The sequence below is a fragment of the Fragaria vesca genome, linkage group LG3 (assembly GCF_000184155.1).
Source record: "Fragaria vesca subsp. vesca linkage group LG3, FraVesHawaii_1.0, whole genome shotgun sequence".
NCBI classification, from domain to species: domain Eukaryota; kingdom Viridiplantae; phylum Streptophyta; class Magnoliopsida; order Rosales; family Rosaceae; genus Fragaria; species Fragaria vesca.
The window spans coordinates 3836696-3856489 of record NC_020493.1 but is presented as its reverse complement, the minus strand read 5'-3'; the positions used below and the strand labels follow the sequence as shown (position 1 = coordinate 3856489).

At 37.4% G+C, this 19794-nt stretch overlaps 2 protein-coding genes across 2 annotated transcripts in view; both read right to left on the bottom strand.

The window, feature by feature from the left end:
- Positions 1-313: 313 nt before the first annotated feature.
- Positions 314-10740, bottom strand: LOC101312912. Its single transcript, XM_004295337.1, has 16 exons — positions 10681-10740; positions 9053-10271; positions 8847-8954; positions 8469-8668; positions 8262-8394; positions 7826-8063; positions 7467-7617; positions 7019-7308; positions 3198-4227; positions 2987-3104; positions 2776-2883; positions 2379-2575; positions 2045-2255; positions 1221-1458; positions 716-866; positions 314-613 (listed from the first exon to the last, which is right to left on the bottom strand). The coding sequence occupies exons 1-16, from the start codon at positions 10738-10740 to the stop codon at positions 314-316; spliced, it is 4752 nt and encodes a 1583-aa protein (XP_004295385.1).
- Positions 10741-11160: 420 nt separating this feature from the next.
- The window catches only part of LOC101312617 (G-type lectin S-receptor-like serine/threonine-protein kinase SD1-29-like), a 9986-nt gene continuing 1352 nt past the window's right edge, over positions 11161-19794 (bottom strand). The window contains exons 4-17 of the mRNA XM_004295336.1: positions 18030-19070; positions 17813-17938; positions 17332-17528; positions 17105-17237; positions 16305-16542; positions 15915-16065; positions 15542-15788; positions 13466-14652; positions 13321-13375; positions 12923-13197; positions 12615-12825; positions 12154-12391; positions 11837-11987; positions 11161-11710 (exon numbers count right to left, since the gene is read on the bottom strand). Coding sequence (XP_004295384.1) covers positions 11408-11710; positions 11837-11987; positions 12154-12391; positions 12615-12825; positions 12923-13197; positions 13321-13375; positions 13466-14652; positions 15542-15788; positions 15915-16065; positions 16305-16542; positions 17105-17237; positions 17332-17528; positions 17813-17938; positions 18030-18912 — 4395 coding nt within the window. The 5' untranslated portion in view covers positions 18913-19070 and the 3' untranslated portion in view covers positions 11161-11407. The remainder of the gene's footprint in view (positions 11711-11836; positions 11988-12153; positions 12392-12614; positions 12826-12922; positions 13198-13320; positions 13376-13465; positions 14653-15541; positions 15789-15914; positions 16066-16304; positions 16543-17104; positions 17238-17331; positions 17529-17812; positions 17939-18029; positions 19071-19794) is intronic.

Sequence of the window (19794 nt, the reverse complement as noted above, 5' to 3'; positions counted from 1 at the left end):
ATTCTTTAGATTTTGACGTACCTTGCATGCTAATATATGATGTCAGTGATGATGAAGTTTGCAGGGAACTCGAATCGAATTCAACTAGCTTAAATGGGCAATGTATTCATTTTTGAATAACATACAACGTGATGATGACCGAGTGTTTTGGTAACAAAAGTGAAGATATGGGTAGGAAACCTTCAGAAACTGTCTCCAAGAGAAAGGAAAAACACGGATCGGTTTCTACTTTCTACATGAGAATATTCAGTATGTGTAGGAACAATGCTCACTGGTACCAATTTGCTATCATCTATCATCTATCATCTATCATCTATCGTCCTTCGATCACTGACATGGTAGCTCCATTTGCAGAGAAAGCATTTATATACTGTGGTTGGGGATCACAGACTGGGCTTTGGAAAGTAAATATAGGCTTCTTGGGTAGTGGACCAATTGTAACACTACTTAGCATGAAAACTACATCCGGCATGGTTGGTCTATCTGCAGCATTGTCCTGCACACAAAGAAGCCCAATATGCAGGCATCTCAACAATTCTGAACAGGAAAATGAACAATTCAAATCTTCATCTGCTAAGTCCAGTCCCCTGCCTTCGCTCCATAAGTGCCATGCCTGAGAAAATTCATATGTTGTCTAGAATTGTTAGGTTTCTGCGTTTATTGTGGCAGACATTGCTTATAAAATTGAATACATAAGATAAGAGTGTCTACTTACATAAGGTAGGAATCGAAGCTGTTGTTCCTTGTAATAGAAGCTGGTATTCTTCCTGCCACTAATAATCTCCAACAGCAAGACCCCAAAGCTGTAAACATCAGATTTTTCGGAAAATATCCCGCCCATGGCATACTCTGGAGATATGTAGCCACTGCAGGCAATATGTAGGGTATTAGAATGAAAAAATTGCTTCATGGTATCAGCATTAAGAGAAATATGACAAGTCTTATATGTTTGAATGCCATGTATTAGAACTTCAGTCAAGTTTTAACCCACATGAGATTCCAGGTTGTAACTAGAAGGACCTACATTAATTCTGATTTACCAACATCCATGCTATCCCAATTTCTGTCATTCACAAAGGTGTCATTCTACCTTAGTTTTGTCATTCTACCCTCAAAAATCAATAACTCAGTATCTTAGAAACACTACACAGAAAGATTACAAGAATATGAATGGCACTGGAGAAAGAAAATTACGAGTGCTGGAAAAAAATGACACTCACAGTGTTCCCACAACCTTGTGAGTATTCACTAGATTCTGTGCCCCTTCAACTATGCGTGCTAACCCAAAATCTGAAATTTTTGGATCCATTTTCTCATCCAAGAGAATGTTGCTGACCTTCAAATCTCTATGTATTACCTTCAAACAGGAATCATGATGAAGATAAAGAAGTCCTCTTGCAACACCTCGAATTATATTGAAGCGTCTGGCCCAATCAAGAAGTGGTCGTTTTGTTGGATCTAATCAGTAACCAATCATGTCATTCAAATATCCAATGCATTATACAAAGAAAATATTGACTATCACCAGCTACCAGCGGACCTCAATTGCTAGAAAGTACCAACACAATTGAACAAAGATACTGAAAATAGGGGATAAGAAAAAAATCAGCTAATCTCTGAAAATCAGTTGAAATAATTCCATGAATCGTAACCTGATTGTTTTGTTCATCGGAATTCATTTGTATATACTATGTATATTGACCTTTGATTGCTAGAAAATATTGACACTGTTGCACAAACAATACTGAAATAGGTTATAGGGGCCACTTTAAATCAGCCAGTCTTTGTATATTGGTTGAAATAATTCCATCATTCTTTGTACCCTGATTATATAGTTGATGTGAATTCATTCATCTTATGTTAGCAGACAGTTGTAGTGCTAAAATCTAGTTTTTACTTTTCTAATATAAAAATAATAGTGTTGCATCACCCCAACTTCAGGATGTAACTAAGAGCCTAAAGTAGAGATTACCACCTAAATTGAAAGGATAAGAGAGATAACAGTAAGAAATTGCAGCATTTAGAAATTACTAGTGAAACTAACCGAATAGAAAAGAATCCAAGCTTTTGTTTGGCATGAACTCATAAATCAGCAACTTCTCATCCTCTTTGACGCAGCAACCCAAGATTTTAACAAGATTTTTATGTTGGAGTTTGGAGATCAACAGCATCTCATTCTTGAACTCTTCAATGCCTTGCCCGGAGTTCCTAGACAATCTTTTTACTGCTATTTCTTTCCCATCTTGCAGCTTACCCTAGATGAGGTCCTCAAATTATTCATTGCATCATGGAATCATGAAGATACTTTGCAATTGTAGTTATAGCTGTTGTACTGCTACATTTCCATTACGGAAAATTTTGTATAAGAAAATAATTACCTTATAGACTGGGCCAAATCCTCCTTCACCAAGTTTGTTTGTGTCACTGAAAGTGTTTGTAGCAATTAATATGCACTCAAAATCATAGATGAACAGCTCCGACTGATCATGCTCTCTTATATACTCTTGAAGAGGGTCCATGGAGGTCATAGGTGTACCAGTCAACCCAGAGTAGTTCATTTTTGCTTTCAGTTTTCCTGCAAATATAGCCATCAACCCCACAATCCGATTAAACAATAAAGGAGTTACATGGCTTGTCAAATTCATCACAGCAAGGCTACCAAGAAATGGATATCAACCCCTCCATGGAGATTGTGACTGATATTCCACTATTCTAATAAGAGGGAGTGAGATCATTCCCTAATGCACTAATTACATCCCTCTATCATTTGCTTACCCTTTTTGTTCCTTTGCAATCTGTGCCAACCGAACACAATTGAACCCAATATAATGATAAAACAAATAGCTGTGAGGCTGGCAATTAATTTTATCTGCTTTCTTTCACCTGAAAAGAAGGGGGAAAAATAAAAAATCAATCAATGAATCTGTAAATAATTAAACACAAGATAGAGAAAGATATTGCTAATCTGCAATGATATATTGTTTACCTAGGTCTTCGTTTGCTAGGCGAATGAAAACATCTGTTCCTCCAGAGGAAAACTCCTGCATGTCAATCAGGTCTTTGGACCAGACCAAACACCCTATATTGTTAACAAATGCATAAGCCTGGCAAGAACAATTATTTAGGCAATAAATCCTGCAGTCTTCAGATTCCAATGATGTGATATATTCGTGAAAGTCTGGTACTTTCAACCTTACCGTCTTCTGAAAACCATCATCACTTCCTCTGGATGAGACTGACTTATTTGTGTTACTGTCACAGAACAATTCGGTCTGCCTCACACACCCTCTTGTCCAGTTTTGTTTGCTCCATTCCTCATCTGACCTGGGTACAAAGTTTTCCAAACACTTGCACATTGGAGACTCAGAAGTTGTGCAAACCCCAAAAGGTCCACAAACTCCATATCTGTCGCATGGCTTATCAGGTGCCCCCCAGTTACGATCCCAATTGGAGCCATTTTCTGAAAGCATAAAGTTCAGTAATCCTTTGGAAGAGATACCGAAATATGAGATAGTGTTGTCAAATAAAGTATAAGAGAAATACTTTGTTCCCTGTATTGGATCATCATCAAGCTTAAATCCACTTTGATATTGATGATCCATTTCTGGCATGCCAATGAACTTTGTTCTATCCCATGGACCACTTCTCCAATATGGAGTTGATCCATTCCAGATGAACACTTGTGTTGGCGTCTGTGATTCAAGTCGAACCAAGAACATTCCGGCTGATGGATCATTATCACCTTTCCAGGAAGTCAAGAACCTTTTCTTTCCAGATTTGCTATCAAATCCAACCAACATGCTTGGAAGGATTGTGTCACTTGGATAATCAAAGCTTTGCCACACAATATCTCCCATACTGTTTTTCACAACTAAATTTCCACTTTCTAAGAGAAGGGCAGATGCTGAAGTACTACTATTAGATGAAGACACCTGAGTAGTAATATTAGTTGACCAGACCAGCGTTTGTTTTCCATCTACAAGCTCCAGATTCCCATTGCTACTGATTCTCAAACTCGACAAGGTGTCTGTAACAGGATTTTCTCTGTTAGCCACCCATAGAACTTTAATAGGAGATATATCTTTGTGCCATATCCCCACATACTTGTTACCATCGAAGAAGCCCAATTCGAAAAGGTGACCAGGGGAGACAAGTACTTGTCCCTGTGCTAATGGTTGTGAAGAAGTTATGTTATAAACTTCAGCACAATATTGTGATGTATGCAAGCTGAAGATGAATAAGAAGAACCAATTAACAAACCCCATTTGCATCCCAATCCCAATATACTTATTCCCAGAAATATCAACTATATAGTGGTATAATAGGATAGTTGTGCAAATTGAAACACTAAATCACCTAGAACACACAGAAATGAGCTTAGACAAGCTAACTAGAGTTTGGTTTCACCATGTTTATGCTAATTACCATGAAAGAAAAGAGTTTCTCTTCTCTGTTTTCTGCTACAATGCAAATGCTACTACACTAAACTATTCTATGAAGAATATTTGAAGATTGTTAATTTCCTCACCAAACCAACAAATATCTAATTTTCAACTACTATTTGTCAATGCATATACAGTAGTGAACTAGAAGACTTTTCATTCTTATGATATGGAGAACAATAAGATACAAAAAATTCTGCAATGCTTTCAAAGTCACAGCAGAGAACTTTGACATTAATCTTAGGCTGCTAATGGAGATCATTTGACTCAGTAACGTAGAGCCGAAGACTCTTATTCACACTTTTCTTCTCTACCACAAAAATAAACATCACGTTTCTAAAGGAAATAAAAAGGCAAGCCATACCAACATGCACATCCCCATCGCTGAAAGTCTATGAATGTTCAATTGCATAATAATCTCTGAGAAATGTTAGATTTGCATGATCAACAAGAAGTATAAACACATTGTTCAAAATCAGATAAATGCTTCCAAATAAATCTGCAAGAGTTTCGAGTAATATGAGGTGAAACTTACAAACACCTAGCTAGTTGCTCTGGAACTTAACAGAAGCCTCAGATACCAAGATACAACGAAAACAGAATCCATGCATGAGGTTTCACCATCTCAACAACCTTGTACACTGGGCAATCGCCGCACGATATTGACACGTATTGCATGGTGTACAAGGTTCCCGGACGGCGGTCGGAGATCGGAGCTCGTTTGTGTTTGTGTCCGCTAGTTCTGCAAATTTGAGATTGGGACGTTCTACGGTTCTAGCACATACAACAGCGCTTTTGCTAAAGCTTTTCTTACTGTTCTGGGCCAGTAAGGGTTAAAAATCTAGCCCAATAATGTGTGTGGGCCACGAATTCGTTACAAAATTCTATTTATTTTCCCGGATTTTGAAAATGAGCAGCTCCCAAGTTAGCCGGAGAAGAGTATGATATAGTTTCCGGATATTGTTAATCTTGTGTTGACCACCAAGGTTGCGAGGATGCTTGCCCTCCAGATTTTGAAGAACCTCCTCCCAGATCCGAGGGCAGTACTTATGGTGATCATCGGAATTCGGATTGAGGAAGCTAAGATTGAGAAGTACTGTATAGGGATAGAAAAAGAGAAATTTGTCTGAATAGTATACAAACTTTTACTCTTTATAAATTTTGATATATCAAGTTTTGAAAATATCTAAACGGTATTTCATGTTTCTATCTCGACCTAAGATTAGTATATATAATCATTAAGATGACCAATTTACCCTTAAGTTCTTTTTTTTCTTAGTTTTTTTATTATTTGTTTTCATATTCCAGAAATATTTGAAGAGGTTTTGCAATGTGATGATTTAAGTTGGTCTTTATAAATTTGTGAGTAAATTACTCATTTTAATATTTGGTCATCTTTTTTTTTCTAAGGGTAAATTAGTCATCTTAGTAGCTATATATACCAATCTGAGATCGAGATAGAAACATGAGATACCAATTTGATATTTTTAAAACTTGATATACCAAAGTTTATAAAGAGCAAAAGTTCATATACCATTCAGACGAATTTCTCATAGAAAAACAGCTAGGTAGAATGTGCCATGAGCCTGGATAGTGTCAATAGGTAATAAGTTACTAATCTATTCATGTGTTAAAACCAGAGTAAAATTCAATATGTTCTAGTTGAATAATTTGTCTATATTTATGGACTTCCAAACAGCATATGAAATATTGATAAAATCTAATCACCATGCCACGGCACAGTATACAAAGCTTAAACTGCCAATTAGCTTGAGGTTGAGGCCAAACGAGAAGCCAAGGGTGAACCAGTTCTTGGTGCATCGCCGCCAAGTTCAGCCTCTCGGCCTCACCATCATTGATACGATCATTCCTGCTATGTCCCTCCCCTTTCTTTTTACTGCCATCACTTACATTACCCTCCTCCTCATCAACATTCTAGCTGTTAATAGAGCTACCAACTTCAAAATTCTTCTTGCCCCCACGCTCATGTGTTTGGGCAACATTACTCTCCTCAGCATCTCCAGCAGCATTGATAAATTGAAAAAAATTAGAGATTTATCAAACTTTAAATGAATCTTTGCTCCGGCAGTATACTTAAGAAATTGATAAATTTAGAAATTGATAGAGAAAATTGATAAATTTAGAAATCTTAGGGAGACAATTAACTAGTGATTCACTAGCTGTGGTTGTTTTGAATGTTTTTTTCACATTTTCATTTTGTATATGTCATGTTCTGATAACTCAACACTTCAATATCATGCACAATATTTCCCAGGCTCATTGCTGGTATCTACATTCCAATGGAACATAACGTTCTTCCTCACGTCAAATGGAAGTGTCAAGACTGCTACTACACAGAGAGAACATTTCACTCTATATAAGCAGCAAACTAATCACTAAGCTAAGCAAGAGGAACTGTGCATGACCCCTTCTTCATGAGGTAGCTAGGCTCTTCCTTGACTAGGGCCATATCAGAAATCAATACAGCGCGTTGCAATTGATCTCTTTGGTGGACCTAGAAATATCATCTGCAAAAATGTTGGAATAGATTTGGCTACTGAAACTAGTTGAATTACCGTCCTTCAATCACTGTTATAGAAGCTTCATTTGTGGAGGAAGTATTTTCATGCTGTGATTGAGGATGAAAGTTTTGGATAGTGAATACCGGTTGCTTGGGTTCTGGACCATCTTTGTCACTATTTAGCATCAAAACTACATCGGGCATGGTTGGCCTATCTGCGGCCTTATCTTGTACACAAAGTAACCCAACATGAACGCATCTCATTACTTCTGATGAAGAATATGAATCACTCAGTACTTTATCTAACAATTCCAACCCCATGCCTTCATTCCATAACTGCCATGCCTGAAAAGAGAAACATATGTTGGACATAGTAGTTAAGGTCATGCAGGATCTAGCTTCATTCGTGTAGTTTAACCGTATAGAATAGAAATTTCACAAAAATAAGAGACTGCTTATGAAGTAACAACTTTACATTAGTATTTTTTACACTATGGACTTACATAGGCTAGAAATCCTAGCTGTTGGTCTTGGACATAGAAGCTTGTATTCTTCTTGCTGCTAATTATCTCCAATATCAAGACTCCAAAGCTGTAGACATCAGATTTTTCAGAAAATATCCCGCCCATGGCATACTCCGGAGACATATATCCACTGCACAGGAAATTCAGTTTGATGAAACTAAAAAAATTTCTTTTCATTTATAATGAGAGAGGAGACTGTTAGATTGCGTTTTTGAAATAAGAAGGGGAGACTGTGTGTTACATATGCTAAATAACTATTAACTACCGTATCAATCTGTCATGAATTAGAACTTAAGGTCAAGAACAAGTCCTGAGAATTGGAAAGATATGGTTCATACCGTGTTCCCACAACTTTCTGAGTATTTTCTAGATTCTGTGTCCCTTGAACTATTCGTGCCAGTCTGAAGTCTGAAATTTTTGGGTTCATTTTCTCATCCAGGAGAATGTTGCTGACTTTCAGATCTCTATGAATCACCTTCAAACAGGAATCATGATGGAGGTAGAGTAGCCCCTTAGCAACACCTTGGATAATATTGAATCGGCTATTCCAGTCAAGCATTGCTCTTCTGGTTGGATCTAATAAAACAATCAATAATTACAACCATATAGTAGCATGTAGTCAGTACTATTGCAAGAGCACATATTACTAAAGATAAAATCTACAGCAAAATTTAAAGTGGTGCTAGTAATGCTAACCAAATAGAAAAGTATCCAAGCTTTTGTTGGGCATGAACTCATAAACCAGTAACTTCTCTTCTTTTTGAATGCAGCAACCCATGATTCTAAGAAGATTTTTGTGTTGAAGATTGGAGTTCAACAACATTTCATTCTTGAACTCTTCAATGCCTTGTCCAGAGCTACTAGATAGTCTTTTCACAGCAATTTCCTTTCCTTCTAGTAGCATACCCTACATGAGGTCGAAACTTAATCATATCACTTATGCCTGATGCTACATCATCCTTGAAGGGAAAAAGAAGTTACCTTATAGACTGGACCAAAGCCTCCCTGCCCAAGTTTGTTTGTAATACTAAAATTGTTGGTAGCAATAACTATGGTATCAAAATCAAACATCAGCAGCTCTGAAAGATCATGCTTTCCTATATATTCTCGAAGAACATTTCTGGAAGTCTGAATTGTATCAGTCAATTCATGCTGTGGTGTTAATTCAACGTGTCCTAAATCTGCAAATTAATCATCAAACACTGAATCAGAGCAAAACATCAAACAACTTGTGGATAGAGCAACAAGTACATATGTTTTCATCCAGTAATGCATGGAATTGTTAACATCAGAGCGATGAAGGGAGATGTAATGTGGTAATGCAGTAAATATGCCCCCCAACAAATAACATTCTTTTACCCTTGTGCTTATTTCGGAACCTGTGACAAATGAACACTATGGCAACCAAGATAATGGCACAACAGATGGCTGCAAGGCTGGCAACTAACTTTATCGGCTTTCCTTTACCTGCATTGGAGTTCAGAATACAGAAAACAAGCATGAGACAGTAAAGAAAAGATACTGCTTAATTATCAGAGTTGTGCAAAGAAATAATATATCATTACCTATTTCAGAGTGTGCGATGCGAATATAAAGATCTTGTCCGCCATTGGAAAATTCCTGTATATCAAGAAGGTCTTTGGACCAGACCAAACAACCTATGTTACTAACAAATGCATAAGCAAGGCAAGAACAATTTTTCAGGCACCGTATCTTGCAATCATCAGACGAGTTTTCAGCATCCAAAGATGTGACAACAAATTCATGAGAATCTGGTACTTTCACTCTCACCATCTTCCAGAAGCCATCATTGCTAGATTTAGTCTCACAAAACAAATTGGTTCGCCTTACACACCCTCCTGTCCAGTTTCCTTTGCTCCATTCCTCATTTGACTTTGGCACAAACCCTTTCAAACACTTGCAGGTATGAGACTCAGAAGCCTTGCAAACCCCAAAAGGTCCACATGTTCCATAACTGTCACATGGATTACTTGGTGCCTCCCAGTTAAGATACCACTTATTGCCACTATCCGAAAGCCTAAGGTTTGATATCCCTTGTGAGGAAATGGCTAAATATGAGGCACCACTGTCAGACAAACTATATGAGAAATACTTTGTTCCCTGTATCACATTATCATCTAGACTGAATCCACTTTGATATCGATCATCCATATCCGGTATTCCAATGAACTTTGATTTATCCCACGGTCCACTTCTCCAATGAGGAGTTGATCCATTAATCCAAACAATCACTTGTGATGGCGTCTCGGGGGTAAGTCCAACCAAATATATTCCAATCGATGGATCACTCTCACTCTTCCAGGAAGTCAAGAAGTTCCTCTTTCCTGATTTACTATTGAATCCAAGCAGCTGGCTTGGTAGGATTGTGTCACAAGGGTAGTCAAAACTCTCCCATAATCCAGCTCCCTTATCATCCTGAACAACAAAGTTTCCAGTGTCTAAAAGAACTGCAGTTGAGCTATTAGATGACCCTGAAATATTAGTTGACCACGCAGAACTCAGTTTTCCATCAACAAGCTCTAGATTACCATTGCTGCCGATTCTCAAACTAGCCAAGGTGTCTGCAACTGCAAGAGGCTTTCCTCTGTTGGCCACCCATACAACTTTACGTGGAGTTATGTTCTTGTGCCACAACCCCACATACTGATAATCAGAACCATTAGGAATGAAGAATCCCAACTCGAAAACCTGACCAGGGGAAACAAGAGTTTGCCCCTGTGACAAAGATTGTGAAGCATTTAAGCTATAAACTTCAGCACAATCCTGCAACGAAAGAAAACTCAACATGAACAACAAGAACAATGACAACTTCATAACACTAAACCTTCTGATCTCAACAGCCATTGGTGACCAAAAAATATGACAACCAATATCCGATACCAACAATGTGATCCAAAAAATATGACAACCAATATCCAATACCATATCTTGTTTAACTCAATCTGCAATGCATGATTGCTTTCAATGTACTGCGCAGTTAACTTTGAAATATGTTGACGCGTGTTTTAACAAAGACAGAATGAGAAGCCGCCATATGGCGGCTTTGTTATGCACATCAGAGCTTGAGTGGATTGCAGCCATTATTGGTGAACAGAACCAATTATAAAATAAACAGACAATGCTGAATCTGAACAGAACCAGTTGATGACTAGTGAACAAGAATGGGACATACCCGAAAAACAATCATGGGCAAAAGCTTCAAATCTTTAAAAGGTTCAAAGTTAGCAGCCATTGCTGGCTATTCTTTCATTTTGATTTCAGAAAGGGCAAAGCTGGTGGGTTTCAGAATGTCTTTTAGTGTTGGGTGCAGGGAGCATTGTTTGGGTGTGTGGTTAGAAAAATCTGGCGGAAGAGGGAAAGGAAAGAGGAACCGGCACATATAGGCCCATATTCAGGGCCAGGTTTTTCTCCTCATTGGAGGCAAACGTGCAGCCCAACTCTTTTTTGAACAGGAACCAAAATGTGAGGCCCAATAGTCGGTGTCATTTAGTGTTGGGTGTAATGAGCATTAGATTAGGTGCGTGAATTTGGCGGGAAGAGTCAATATGTGTAGGCTTCTACTACTACAATGGAATAAAAAAAAGAACAAAATTTGTATTCTCCGACTCTAGTAGAGAGGAGAGATCACATATTAGAAACGTTACAGTACAATGCTTTTAGTTTTGTCTAATTACAATGATTTTGCTTGCATTATCGGCCAAAGAAAAAACATAATGATATACCGCTCTAATGTTATAATGTTATAGCGGTATATCATTTTGAGCTCCTTACATTAGAAACTAAACAACCGAAAAAAAAAACGAAAAATTTGAACAATATGTTGGAAATCACAACAGTTCTCATAGTCTGAAAAACTAGAATTCATTAAATCTGCAATGCAAAATTGTGCTACATATAGCTTATCGCCCTTCGATCACTGTAATGCTTGCTTCATTTTTGGAGGAATCAATATTTTCATACTGTGGTTTAGGATAAGAAACTGAATTCTGGATAGTGAACAAAGGCTCCTTAGGTTTTGGACCATCGATTTCACTACTTAGCATCAACGCAATATCTGTCATGGTTGGCCTATCTGTAGCATTGTCTTGTACACAAAGAAGTCCAATATGCACACATTTCATTACTTCTGATGAGGAATATGAATCCCCTAGTAATTCATCTACCAACTCTAGTCCTTTGTCTTCATTCCACAACTTCCATGCCTGATCCGAAAACAAAATTAAAACGATTGTCGCAAACAATTAGTTCTGATATTTATGGTTTACACAAATTGAGAGAGATTGCTAGTAAATTCACATTAAGATTAATTATGAAGAATATGAACTTACATGTGCTAGAAAGCCTAGCTGTTGGTCATTTGAATAAAAGCTTGCAGTCTTCTTGCTGCTAATAACCTCCAATACCAACACCCCAAAACTGTAGACATCAGATTTTTCGGAATATATTCCGCCCATGGCATACTCTGGAGATATGTAGCCACTGCACAGAAAGCTCATTAGTATGCATGTAAATGATCAACAAAATATCTTGTTTTGGTTTCTGGCTTTAAGAAAAAAATGCCATGCAACTAATCTGCAGTTAAGTTTTGACAAAAGCAACCTAATCATGCAACCATTGGATAGAGTTTGAAAGAAATGATTCTTACCGTGTTCCCACTACCTTCTGAGTATTTTCAAGATCTTGTGTTCCTTCAACTATGCGTGCCAATCCGAAATCCGAAATTTTTGGATTCATTTTCTCATCCAAGAGAATATTGCTTACTTTCAGATCTCTGTGCACTATCTTCAAGTATGAATCATGATGGAGATAAAGAAGCCCTCTAGCTACACCCTGAATGATATTAAATCGTGTCGCCCAATCAAGCTCTGCTCTCTTCTTTTGATCTAACCAAACAATCAAATCATCAGTAATACATCTTAATGGTAACACCCCCCCCCCCAAACATAGATTATTTGTGCCATGGCACAGTGAATTGAGTCATAGCTTTATGTTAGAAACACAAATTTTACCAAGTGCTAGCTCAGAGATGAAAACGTATATTCAAAATAAGATAGGTACGAACTCAAAAGTAAGTTACTGCAGCCAAATATGAAAGCCTAAACTCACCAAATAGGAAGGTATCCAAGCTTTTGTTTGGCATGAATTCGTAAACAAGTAACTTCTCATCCTCCTTAACACAACAACCCATAATCCTGACAAGATTTTTGTGTTGAAGCTTGGAGATCAACAATATTTCATTCTTGAACTCCTCTACACCTTGCCCTGAGCTACTTGATAGTCTTTTTACGGCTATTTCCTTCCCTTCCGGTAGCATTCCCTACATTTTACACAAGACAATAATTCTATCAATTCCTGTATCATGTACCTGTTGAAGGGCTATATAAGTTTTTTTTTTTATTCAGGAAAGAAGATACCTTATAAACTGGGCCAAATCCTCCTTGCCCGAGTTTGTTTTTGATGCTGAAACCGTCTGTGGCGACTAGTATGTTATCAAAATCATATATCTTTAGCTCCGAGGAATCATTATTTCCTATATATTCTAGGAGACCTTCTCTAGACCATCCTTTCATTATCTTCTTACCCTTTTGGTTGGCACGCAATCTGTATAAACAAAAAACTATGGCAGCCAACAAACTCATAAAACCAATAGCTGTAAGGCTGACAATCAGCTTTATTGGCTTTGCTTCGTCTGAAAAATGAAAAAGGATAAAAGAAAAGAGAATTTTTAAGTTATATAATCATACAATGTTACAAACACATGCATTAGACAGAAAGAAAATATCAAAATTGATATACTAATTGTGAAATTTACCTAGTTCAGACTGTGCTAGGCGAATATATAGATCTACTCCATCAGAGGGAAATACCTGTATATCAATAAGGTAATTGGACCAGACCAAACACCCGATAGTATTAATATATGCATAGGCCAAGCAAGAACAATTTTTTAGGCACACCATCTTGCAGTCTTCAAATGTATTTGCATCTGCGCCTAAAGAGGACCTAAATTCATGATGATCTGGGACTTTGGACCTTGCCATCTTCGAAAACCCATCATCTATTTTTCCTGTAGTTGAGACTGAGATATTTGTTTGTCTATCACAAAACAATTTTGTTTGCCGCACACACCCTCCACTCCAGTTCCCTTCGCTCCATTCGTCGCGCAATTTTGGTACAAACCCTTTCAAACACTTGCAGATTGGAGATTCAGAAGCCCTGCAAACCCCAAAAGGTCCACATGTTCCATAAACGTCACATGGATTCTTTATAAGTTTCAAGACAGCACTCCAGTTCTTGCCATTTTCTGAATACAAAAGCCTCACTGAACCATCTGAAGACATTTCTGTATATCCAGAAATATTGTCCACCAAAGTATAGAAAGACAAGTACTTTGTTCCTTGCTTCACATCATCATCAAGAGTATATCCACTTAAATACTGCCAATTTGTATCTTCGTTCACTACCCCAATGAACTTTGATTTATCCCATGGTCCACTTCTGTAGTAAGGAGTTGATCCATTGTCAATCCAAACAAACACTTGTGATGGTGTCTCTGCTGAAAGTCCAGACAAGAATATACCCATTGATGGATCATTATCACTTTTCCAGCTAGTCAGGACATACCTCTTTCCGGATTTACTATCGAATCCTAGCAGCTGGCCAGGTAGCATAGTGTCACAAGGATAATCAAAGCTCTGCCATATAAACTCATCAGCTCCTATATCGTCTTTCACAACAAAGTTTCCAGTGTCTAGAAGAACTGCAACAGCTGAAGTACTATTAGATGCTGATACTTCTGTGGTTGACCAGACAGTGTTCTGTTTCCCATCTACAAGCTCCAGACTCCCATTGCTGCTAATTCTCAGAGTAGCCGATGTGTCTGCAACTGAAAGAGGCTTTTCTCTGTTGGCTAGCCACACATATTTCCGGGGATATATATTGTTGTGCCATAACCCCAGATACCTATCAGTGGAATTACTCAAACTGAAGAACCCAATTTCATAAATGCTGCCAGGGGAGACTAGAGTTTCTCCTACTGCTAATGGGTTTGAAGGAGTTATGTTATAAAGCTGAGCACTATACTGGAAAGGAAGCAAAGTGAAGATGAACAAGAAAAACCACAAAACAATACCCATTTGTGTAACTGTTTACCAGGACAGAAAAATATCTGAATTATAGTTTTTTGAAAGTATAGCTCCACTATTGAAAGAAGTGAAGCACTTAGGCTACATTTCTTACTATTGAAAGAAGTGAAGCACCTAGGCCACACAGAAATGTAGCTGATGAACGTTCTATGATAGTTCAAAGTCATGGCAGACAAATTTGAACTTAAGGCTCCTTGTGGAGATTTTTTGACTTGATAACATAGGGTCCAAAGCTTTGGTGGTAACTTCTCCACCACGAGAAAACAGATATTGAAGCCAGAGTGCTTAGAATAGTCTAATCAAATCAAAGAAGCACGTAAAATAGTGAAATATCAAACTTATTTGGAGATGGAGAATTGGAGATGGTAACGGCAATACTAGACTACTTGAAGAAAAGAATCGGCAGCGAGTAAGTAAAAGCTAGAATTATCAAGGGTGAAAAACAATAGAAGAAAACTGAATGTTAAATCTTTGTTCCTCTTAACCATGCAGTAAATACACACCTGAACAGGGCAAGAAAGTGTCTGCATACCTGTTTTATCAATGATATCATTCCAAACAGAAGGCCATATATGTGTTTCCCACTTTCACCCCATACCTTAATAGCATATGAAAATCGTCTATATATTGGCAACCAAAAAGTGCATCATCATAAGCATTTACAAAAAAGAATCTTAGCTATGTGGATAAAACCACATATACAAGTATGGAAGCATCTTGAATCACCAAAAGAATTATCAATACTTCACAACTCCATGTTTTCCAAAAATCTAAACCGATTACAACAATGAATAATGATTGATCTGAACTGCAGCTTAATCTCCATTATTTTGATGTAACAATTTGTTATTACCTATCGCCCTTCTATTGTTGTTATGGTAGCGTCACCTCCTGAACAAGTTGGAGGAGAGACGGAGTTGTGGAATGTGAATATAGGCTCCTTAGGTCGTGGACTGTATGTGTTACTACTTAGCATGAGAACTACTTCTGGCATGCCTGGCCTATCCACAGCATTGTCCTGTACACAAAGAAGCCCAATCTGCAGGCATCTCATTACTTCAGATGACGAATATGAATCAGCCAATACTTCGTCTACTAACTCCAGTCCCCTGTCTTGACTCCATAAGTGCCATGCCTGATAAAATTTGAAAATGATGGCTACAATCGTCACACTAATGTATTTAGCTTGTTAAGTATTCTTTAAGCTATACAGAAGAGACTGCTGAAAGATTTGAGATTGAGATTTCGAGTGTGAACATACATAAGCTAGGAGGCTTGGCAGTTGGTCATTGTAATAGAAGCAGTTAATCTTCCTGCCGCTAATAATCTCCAATACCAAGACTCCGAAACTATAGACATCAGATTTTTCAGAAAATATCCCTCCCATGGCATATTCTGGAGACATATAGCCACTGCATATGAAATATATCAGCAGATTTCATAAAATTGCTTCTGGTTCCTGTATTTAAGAATGATACAAAACTAAAATACATCCATGGCAGGAAACTATATTCAGTCAAGTTCAATGACAAAGGGGATCAAAAGTTGATCACTCTATATATTTGATATATCATTATGAATGACAAGATATGACACTATAACTCAAGTTGTAAGAGAACATGTCCAAGAATACAAGAGAAATGATACTTACCGTGTTCCCACAACCTTCTGAGTATTTTCTAGATTCTCTGTCCCCTGAACAATTCGTGCCAATCCAAAATCTGAAATTTTTGGATTCATTTTCTCATCCAAGAGAATATTGCTAACCTTTAGATCTCTATGAATTACCTTCAAACAAGAATCATGATGAAGATAAAGAAGTCCTCTAGCGACACCATTAATAATAACATAGCGTCTAGCCCAATCCAGCTCTGCTCTTCTAGACGGATCTAATCAACACAAAAATTGGAAATTAAACAGTATATCATGCATTGGACAATGAAAACACTGACCAAGACAAAAACATTAGCCTTTAGTTGCTACAAATTTTAACTAGTGTTGCTTAAGATTTTATTTTATTTTTTTTTCCCAAGGAAATAAAGAACTGAACTGTACTCATAGAATATGCAATTCAGTTAACCCATACTTAAAAGTTATGATTAGTTGATTACTACATCTGAGGCGGGCTGTCTTGCTTGACTGTCTAATTATTGAAACAAGTCCAGGATTTTTGCTTCCCAGATTATTAAGTACAAGAATGAATTCAAAGCTTTGTGCTACTAGGCATTCCAGTTGTATTGCGAAAAAATCTAATCTTGCATTTCCGAGAGAATCATTTCGTGTGTTCAGAGATCACCAGTTATATTGAACAAAGAGAGAGATAAAGAGAAACTGTGAAGTGCAAGAGAGCTGTGAAGTGCAAGTGAAACTAACCAAATAGAAGGGTATCCAGGCTTTTGTTTTCCATGAATTCATAAATTAGTAACTTTTCATCCTCTGTGACACAGCAACCCATGATCTTAACAAGATTTTTATGTTGAAGTTTGGCGATCAACAACATCTCATTCTTGAACTCTTCTACTCCTTGTCCTGAGCTGCGAGATAGTCTTTTTACTGCTATTTCCTTCCCAACTGGTAGCTTACCCTACACAAGGTACAAAATTAGTCATCACATACATCGTACATGTTTCTAGTTAATACAACATTTCCTGGGGCACAAAACAAATGATAAAACTTACCTTAAAAACAGGGCCAAATCCTCCCTCACCGAGTTTGTTTGTGGAGCTGAAATGGTTTGTTGCAATAAAGATAGTATCAAAATTATACATGAATTGCTCTGACCGATCATGCTCTCTAATATATTCTAGAAGAGTGTCACTGGAAGTCTCAGTTGTATCAATTGATTCAAATGGAGTAGTTGTTACTTCTATGTTTCCTGCAAAATGCAACATAAAATAAGAATCATAATGGAACCAGAAAAATGTCAGATTAATTAGCTCAGAATTTTATCATAGTAAAGCTACTGAAAAAGTAGATTTAAACTTTAAACTAATGCGTGGAAACATTACTGATTACATCAATACTTCAGATATATATATATATATATAGAGAGAGAGAGAGAGAGAGAGAGAGAGAGAAGAGAGAGAGAGAGGAGGANAGANAGNGANANAGANANNAGAGAGAGAGAGAGAGGGGAATCATGGCCTAATGTAATTGTACCTCTATACTCAAAATTTCCCTTCTTTCTAGCTAAGAACCTCTGCCAACCGAACACTATGGAACCCAGAATACTAATGAAAACAATAGCTATGAGGCTGACAATTAGCTTTGTCCGCTTTCCATCACCTGGAAAAATTAAAAATGTAATCCTTAGAAGAAACACAAGGCAGAGAAAATAGATATGGCCAATCCTAGAATTCTGGAATTTATAATTAACCTGAATCTGTGTGTGCTAGGCGAATAAAAATATCTTCACCACCAGAGATGAACTCCTGTATATCAATGAGGTCTTTGGACCAAACCAAACACCCTATATTAACGATATATGCATAAGCCAGACAAGAACAATTACTCAAGCACTGTGTCTTACAGTCCTCCCACACGTTGTCAGATAAAGACGTCAGATATTCATGAAGATCAGGTATTTTGGAGTTCTCCATCTTCCAAAACTCATCCTTCTTCACCGTTGTTGAGACTGATGTATTTGTGTGTGTCTCACAAGACAATTTGGTTTGCCTCACACAACCGCCTGTCCAGTTTCCTTTGCTCCATTCCTCAACTGACTTGGGTTTAAACCCTTTCAAACACTTGCAGACTGGAGGGTCAGAAGCTTTGCAGAACCCATAAGGTCCACAGGCTCCATAAATTTCACATGTATTCACTGGTGCAGCCCAATTAATACCCCAGTTCTCGCCATTTTCCGAAATCATAATCTGTAAGATTCCATCAGAGGATATGTCCATACATGCTAGAGTTTTGTCATATATACTGTACGAGAAATACCTTGTTCCCTGTCTGACATTATCATCTAGAGTGAATCCACTTAGATATTGAGTACTCATACCAGGTATACCAACAAACTTTGATTTATCCCATGGACCACTTCTCCAGTGGGGAGTTGATTCATTTTTCAAAATGAACAATTGTGTTGGCATCTGTTCTGACAATACAACTGAGAATATCCCAGTTGATGGATCATTTTCACCTTTCCATGATGTCAACAAATTCCAGATTCCAGTATTACTATCGAATCCCAGCATCATGTTTGGCAGAAGTGTGTCACTAGGATAATCAAAAGTCTGCCACAAATCAGCTCCCATGTCATCTTTGAGAACAAAGGTTCCACTGTCCAAAAGAACTGCAGCCGAACCATTAGTTGACACCGAAACATTGGTTGACCATACAGAACTCTGCTTCCCATCTACAAGCTCCAGATTTCCATTGCTGCCGATTCTCAAAGTAGCCAAGGTGTCTTTAACTGCAAGGGGGTTTTCTCTGTTAGCTACCCATACAATTTTACGAGGAAATATACTTTTGTGCCACAACCCCACGTACATATTAGCAGAACTATTAGGACTAAAGAATCCCAATTCAAAAACTTGGTTAGGAGAAACTAGAGTTTGTCCCTGTGCCAATGGCTGTGAAGAAGTAACATTATAAACTTCAGCCCAATATTGTGATGGAAGCAAGCTGAAGATTAATATGAAGAACATGGAAGTATTTAAAACACGAACACTACTGGTTTCAACACCTATTGGCATCTTAGTAGCGAGATCATCAAAATAATGACAATTATGAACTGTTTCTGGTGGAACTCAGAAGCAGAACTTTACTAACTAAAGATGATAATATTTATGTATCAAGGGTGTTGATTTCCTACCAAACGCAGGATGCTTATTTCCAACTTTTCAACTAATATAGCATATATTTGTGAATTTTCAATAGACTAAATGAAATTTATCATTTTTTACTATGTAGAAATTGTTTTCTCAGTCCTTTGAAAATTATGACCAGAAAATTTTGAATAACCCTGGATACCTGTCTCAGCAAAAAAATAACAATTCTTAGGTTCCTAGTGGAGCAAGCTGACTTTTGGAAATCATTTGACTCGGTAAACATTGTTCTAAATAACCAATTCAAATGGGCAGCTGATCTATACATATATATACATACATTGATACATATATTATATATATATATAT

Coding starts and splice junctions, on each gene's coding strand:
- LOC101312912 (XM_004295337.1), bottom strand. CDS start 10,740: ATGGCTGCTAACTTTGAACCTTTTAAAGATTTGAAGCTTTTGCCCATG. Junction 10,272..10,680: donor TGCCCATGATTGTTTTTCGG/GTATGTCCCATT, acceptor CTTTCGTTGCAG/GATTGTGCTGAAGTTTATAG. Junction 614..715: donor AGCTTCGATTCCTACCTTAT/GTAAGTAGACAC, acceptor GAATTTTCTCAG/GCATGGCACTTATGGAGCGA.